Source organism: Salvia hispanica, chromosome 5 (genome assembly GCF_023119035.1).
Source record: "Salvia hispanica cultivar TCC Black 2014 chromosome 5, UniMelb_Shisp_WGS_1.0, whole genome shotgun sequence".
In the NCBI taxonomy this organism is placed as follows: domain Eukaryota; kingdom Viridiplantae; phylum Streptophyta; class Magnoliopsida; order Lamiales; family Lamiaceae; genus Salvia; species Salvia hispanica.
The window spans coordinates 657,941-664,499 of record NC_062969.1 but is presented as its reverse complement, the minus strand read 5'-3'; the positions used below and the strand labels follow the sequence as shown (position 1 = coordinate 664,499).

Here is a 6,559-nt window from a genome sequence, read left to right as displayed (position 1 = left end):
ATTGATGAGGCTGAGACGATGAACGTTACCTTTGGATTACACGAGGTGAGTCTTGATCCTATTTTGTTTATTTTCTTTTATTATTCATGTGATCTAAATTAGGTCATGAAGTTGTGCGCGTTGTCGTTCATGTCCATGAACCCGTTGTCCGTTCTCATATTTGATGCGAAGCTAGAATATAACAAAGGAACTGAATTCATCACTGCATATGCATCCAACTCCAACTCCAAAACGATGAATTTGAAATTGATGGTGCAAAAGTCCATGAACAAGCTACTGTATGCCGAAGCTGAGGGAGTTTCTATTTAGTTTCTTCATAATCCCACTAGGTGGAGTCGAGTCCCTTTTGTCGCGTAACTCTAATGTTAAGGCTATCGACAACTTGTATAAGAGTGTAGAAGATCTTATTCATGACGATTATTTCAAGAGGCCTGGTGCCAAAAATAGTCTATTGAAGCCCAACGTACCTCATGGTTATATTTTCAACTACTACGTCTCCCCCTCACTGAAGATTGGTTGTCTGAGGCATATCGAAATATTGGCAAATGGTGGAATCCTTCAACAAAATTCCCCAACGGGCAAGGGGTTATCTTAAAAGACCAAGAACTTATAAGGTGACTGATGATTTAATTGTGACACCTTTTTGCATTGCTTCCTTTCTTGCAACTCTTAACGAGAAAAAAGTCCGATTGTCTGATGTTGAAAGAGTGGAGCTGCGAATCGGATTGAAAGAGGTACTACTATTGCAATTTGCAATCTTTTGTATGTTCTTTCAGTATATTTTGATGATGAGACATAAGCTGCTGTTGTTGCAGGGTTTAAACATACTGAAAGCGTCGCTTACATCAAAACATGCTCTCACCGATGCTCTGCTCTCTCAAACAGTTACCAGAAAACCAAAGACAGAACAAGTGTGACTATGTTGGCTTATGTTTTTAGCTTTGGTGTATGCATTTTCTTGTTTTTAGTAGTGTTCTTTGCCTTTTCATTTATTTTGAATTGTTGTTAATGTATCCATTTCATCAACTATCAAAATGTATCTGTCACATCTAGAAATTCATGTACTTATCCTTATCCAATGGATGAAGATTCTGGCTTGCATCAAAATAATTTGTTTTGGGCAAGATTTATCCATACTAAACATGAACAAGACAAGAAGGATTGAATTATTTAATCAACAATATAACTCTTCTACTGCAACTGCTGCTCCCTTTCTTGTTTCTTCAAGAAGGGCTTGATGAGGCCATCTGTCAAAGCCGTGGTCGATGTAAGAGCCGCTTTCAGTATGCTCAAACCCTGCACCAATCACCACTTGTATTAGATACCAAATTCTTCAAAGGCACAAGTATAATTATATCAATGACTCTTACCTCTTCCAATCCAACTTGCATCTTCACTTCTTTTATGTCAGACAAAGAGATCTTCAGCTCGTTGATGATAGAAAGACCCGAGGTTACCCCCAACGGTGCAACAGTCAAGTCATCACTTACCATGTACATTATCGCTCCATCAACATAACCATAAGACATATGTCGGTTGAAATTCAGAAAACAATACTCGTTTTCACTACAAGAATAGGTATGATCAGTAGGCTTGGGCTTGATCAGCAAGTCTTTGGTATATGAATCTTTCACACGGATGTTATTAGAATCATCAGCTACACTCCTGTGCAAATTATCAATACTTTTGAGACCGCTATCGCTGCCCAAAAACCACTCAACTCTTCCTAAGGAAATGGTGAGATTGGCAAAAAGGAAATTTACGAAATCACTATCTGCTTGAGCAAACAGCAGCATATTTGTAGATTTTTGAAGCATGACTTTCAAGATCATTCTCTTTGTGTTCCTAAGAATGGCATTCTCGTCGATCCGACTTAAAAAAACATGCCTATCCGTTGCTAAAATCATCTGTCTTCTCCCAGGGAAAATGAGAGAAGTGAGTGGATTCGTGGAAATCAATGATTCCTTCAATAGAGCTTTAATCTAATCAAAACGAAAACGTGTCAATATTTGAAAGGTGGTTAGTTATTTCAAAGAAAGATAAAACGTATGATGAATCACCTCATTCAAACCAGATGCCACGTTTCTTGTCTCCGTGCCATCCATATCTTCCACAGCAATGCCGAGAGAGCTGAGAGTTTCAATGATAGAGCCTGTCACAATAGGCAGCACGCGGAGATCATCGCTGATTATGCAACGAGCTGTACTCTTAATGAAAACTCCATCATTCGATTTCCCAGAGCTGGAACTTGTGGGGTGAGTGCCACAGATGTTGAGCCCCAGTTTACAGAATTCAGTCTCAAAATGTGTTGAACTGATGATGTGGTTCTTAGCATGCTCTCCCTCGAAATAGATGAAGTTGAGATTTGTTGCACCTTTGTAGAGAGTGGTCAAGCTTCCAATAACAGGCGCCTTGCGTCGGTAGTGCTTCTCGAGGACTCGGACAATTGTTCCCAATGGCAGAAGTAAGAAGCTTAACAACACATCTGCGAAATTACTGTCAGCTTCTGCAAATAGTACCTTCGTTTTCTCCTTATTTATCACAACCTTGACATGCAACTTCAGTTCCATTTCCATTTCCATAGCCTTCTGTTTTTTTTGTAACAGTGAGGATATTTCAGATTTGTTGGAAAGCCACAATGCAAACCCTATTAATAAAGGATTAAACATAAACAGAATGCACCTTATTTTCCAATTAGTTCTAATGTTTAGCCATATTAATTGGAAACCAGAACCAGAATGTCTGTTTAGGATATTCTGGTTTTGAATATCTGGAAAATACTTCTTTCTTATATTATTCCATTATATCACTCCTTTCCCTTCTATTTGTTTCATTCTTATCATTTCTCATTACTATAATATAGGAGTAGTCAATAATTTGTTTTGAACAAGATTTATCATTAAACATAAACAAGTTGTACCACAAGGAACATAAACAGGATCATATCCAACAACTTAAGTCGTCTCTTTCATGTGTAATCAACAAGGCTAGCAACAATATACGTGATACACGCCTTCGTAATATGCACAAATAGAACAAACATCACCTCAAGATAAGATGGATTGAATGATTCAATCAACAACTCTTTGACTGCTCCCTTTCTCGTTCCTTTATATACAGTTTGATGAGGCCATCAGTCAGAGCCGTGGTCGATGTAAGAGCCGCTTTCAATATGCTTAAACCCTGCACCAACGACCCCATGTATGGGTACCATATTCTTGAAAGCAAATAACACAAGACGTGTGTGCACGTGATATATATTTATGAAGTACAATGCGTGTATGACTATATCAAAAACTGCATTATCCAAACATGACCTAAGGTTACCCCCAACGGTGCTACAGTCAAGTCATCACGTACCATATACATCCTCGGTCCGTGGACATAAGATTGATTTCCAACCTGATTGAAATTCATAAGACAAGTCTGTTTCCATTGAACAAATAGCAATTAGGATGCTTTGGCTTGATTAGCAAGTCTTTGGTATCTGAATCTTTCAGATGCATACTATTAAAATTATCGGCGACACTTCTATAGAATAAAAGTCTCCTTTGAACAAATACAGTAACAAACTAAAGGTACTAATATAAGCCAAAAACGAGTGAAATCAAGATCCACAATTATGTAGTGCAAGCAAACAAGTTTACTTATATAGGCAGTAAAACAATGATCAAACTCAGTGCTCTGTCTTTGGTTGTTTGATGGATGTGTTATTGAGCAGAGCATCAGAGAGCACGGAAGTAGATGTAAGAGAGGCTTTCAGTATGCTCATAGCCTGCACCAATAAATTCATCTCAAAATCTAATCACATGAAATGACAATGATTTCATACTACATTACATTACCTCTTTCGGCCCGATTTGCATTTCCACTTCTTGGACATCAGATACATGGATATTCTGCTTATTGAGATTGGAAAGGATTGAGAAAACACAGAGTGGTGTCACAGTTAGATCATCTGTGATCTGATAAGTTTGCGGTCCTTTAAGATAACTCCCGTTGCCATTAGGAAACTTAGCAGATGAATGCCATGAGAATTTCCTATAATCATCGGGCAAGGTTTCTTGAGTGAGGGGAAGAATGTAGTTATCAGAGATACAACCGTGAATAACGTTGGGTTTGATTAGCCTATTTTTCGCATCTTGGCTCCTGAAATACTTGCAGTCTATAAGATCACTTGTGCTCCGATACAAGTTGTCTATGGCTTTAACACAAGTCTTTCCGGCTAGAAGATGCTCAACTCCTCCTAGTGGGATATGGAGGAAACTAAATAGAAAGTCGAAGAAATCTTCCTTGCCTTGTGCATACAATAACTTGCCGGTAGATTTTTGTATCACGACTTTCAAAATCATCTTTTCAGAGTTGGGACCATATTTAGTCTCAGTCTCGTTTAACGAGGTCTCGGGTTCAAATCCCACAATAACAAAGTTCCTGACCCCTTTTGCTTTACACAGTATGACATCCGACAATGGAGTTTGGGAAATCAATGATGCCTTCAACAAACTCATAATCTAACATCAATATAGGCATAATAAGTAAAAACAAAAACTGAAAACAAAACAAAACAAAACAAAGTTGATTGAGAATAATTATCACCTCATTGAACCCAAAAGTTACTTTAACTGGCTCAGCCTTCTCCATGTCTGCAATGCCAATAGTGCTTATGATTCCTAAGAGTCCCGTCTCATTTGGAAATATCTGCAAATCATCAAAGATTATGAAAGAAGCTATATCCACGGTGAAAACACCATTTCCAGAAGCACCTTCAGGCAGCACTTCTTCATCTTGTTCTATTATAATGTCGTTGGCGTCCCCGCATTTCTTGCAACGCTCGACATTATCATAGCACATGCTTACACGGCGAAATCTATAACAACAATTGGAATAGGTACATTTATAATATTCGTTAGGAGGAGAATCAGTGATATCTAGTTTCAGCTGTTTGATTCCATCTTCGAACGAACTTGTTGGATTGTGCAGAGTCTGCTTGGCACCCTCTGTCACGAAATGGGGGCTATCGAGATTTGCTAAGCTACGGTACAAACTGTTTAAGCTTCCAACGGTGGGTGTCTCGTCTCCATAGTGTTTGTGGAGGACTTTGATGATTCTTCCCAACGGCAAAGTCAAGAAGCTTAGCAAAATGTCTGTAAAATGGCTGCTAGCTTCTACAAAGAGCACCTTAGTTTTCTCTTTATTTATCATCACTTTCAGTGAAAACTCTGCATTTTTTGAGGTCTTAACAATGTCTGGTTCTTTAGCATCACACATTTTTTGAGTTCCTAACAATGAGGAAACAAATGTGCATGACATTGTTTATGATGATATAATCCAAATAATATTCCACAGAAAATAAACATAAACTTGAGTTTTATACTGATATCTATTCCACTTCATTTAATTTTATGCACTAATCTAATAATACACTCCCTCCGTCCACGAATAGGAGTCACATTCATTTCCGACGGGGATTTTAAAAAATGTTAAGCTAAGTGGGTGAAAGAAAGTTAGGAAATATGGACCCCACTTGTAAATATGTAAGTGGAATGTGCGACCTTTTACCATTTATAGAAATAATTCCGAGACTCCTATTCACGGACGGTGGGAGTATTGTTTAGTCATTATAATAATAATAATAATAATAATAATAATAATAATAATAATAATAATAATAATAATAATAATATATAAAAAGAATTTGAATTTATTTGTTTAGTCTTATCTTTATTATTTATTTCATTGTTAAAACTCTAGGACAACCTAAAAAATTAATTCTCGTCAAATTCTATCTTCATCCTAAACCAAAATCTAGTGTTCTAAGAAAGTCCAAACAAATATCTCTATCATTTCTTTCCGACTTAATCAAGCCCAGTTTTTTAGTTAGAACATCATCCTCCAAAACACAATAATAATTGAAAAATAGTAGTAATAAAATAAAAAAGAGACGAATAACTCTAGAATTACCTGATTTCCAGTTTTTTATATTGGGATTTCGGGTTAATTTGAAGTCAACTCCGAGAGAAAACGTTATAAATTCGATTCTCACCAACGCCCTTCTCAGTTAAGTGAAAGTAACAGCTTTAATTGAGTGAGAGTGAGAGTGAGAGTGAGAGTGACAATGAGAAAATGTTAATACAATTGAAAATATTGTCCACTACACTAATTGCCAATTCTTTTCATCTTTTGCTTTTGCTTTTTCACTTTTACTTCTTTTTATATTTCACAGAGTTTTTTTTTTTTTTTTTTAATGTTGTCTAATGGATTATTGTGGTAGGGGTGTGTTATATTATTAACTATGTAAGTTGCTGACTCTGCTAACTCATAAATATAGTGTACTCCCTCCATCCCATTAAAAATGCAACATTTGCTTTTCGGCACATGATTTTATGTAGTGTTGTTTTGTAAGTTAATGGAGAGAGAAGAAAAAGTAGAGAGAGTATTATTTCCATTTTTAGAAATGTTTCATTTTTAATGGGACAGACCAAAAAGGAAAACGTTTCATTTCTAATGGGATAGAGGGGTATTAAAAATGTCAACACGGTGATAAGTCAACACATAATAT

At 36.6% G+C, this 6,559-nt stretch overlaps 1 protein-coding gene across 7 annotated transcripts; it reads right to left on the bottom strand.

The window, feature by feature from the left end:
* Positions 1-1,037: 1,037 nt before the first annotated feature.
* On the bottom strand, positions 1,038-6,317 carry LOC125188783. 7 transcript variants are annotated; one of them, XR_007170774.1, is made up of 6 exons: positions 5,962-6,317; positions 4,597-5,279; positions 3,846-4,511; positions 3,361-3,775; positions 3,047-3,183; positions 2,371-2,485 (listed from the first exon to the last, which is right to left on the bottom strand). XR_007170774.1 is itself a non-coding variant. In XM_048085838.1 (5 exons), the coding sequence occupies exons 3-5, from the start codon at positions 2,580-2,582 to the stop codon at positions 1,192-1,194; spliced, it is 1,239 nt and encodes a 412-aa protein (XP_047941795.1). In that variant the 5' UTR covers positions 2,583-2,647; positions 3,047-3,183; positions 3,361-3,674; the 3' UTR covers positions 1,038-1,191. The 7 variants fall into 7 exon arrangements, 3 of the variants coding, with proteins under 3 accessions (XP_047941795.1, XP_047941792.1, XP_047941794.1); XR_007170772.1 differs by having other exon boundaries at positions 2,452-2,588; XR_007170775.1 differs by having other exon boundaries at positions 2,452-2,588; positions 3,846-4,493.
* Positions 6,318-6,559: the final 242 nt, after the last annotated feature.

Coding starts and splice junctions, on each gene's coding strand:
- LOC125188783 (XM_048085838.1), bottom strand. CDS start 2,582: ATGGAAATGGAAATGGAACTGAAGTTGCATGTCAAGGTTGTGATAAAT. Junction 1,983..2,060: donor TGGCATCTGGTTTGAATGAG/GTGATTCATCAT, acceptor CGTTTTGATTAG/ATTAAAGCTCTATTGAAGGA. Junction 1,297..1,370: donor TGCAAGTTGGATTGGAAGAG/GTAAGAGTCATT, acceptor TGATTGGTGCAG/GGTTTGAGCATACTGAAAGC.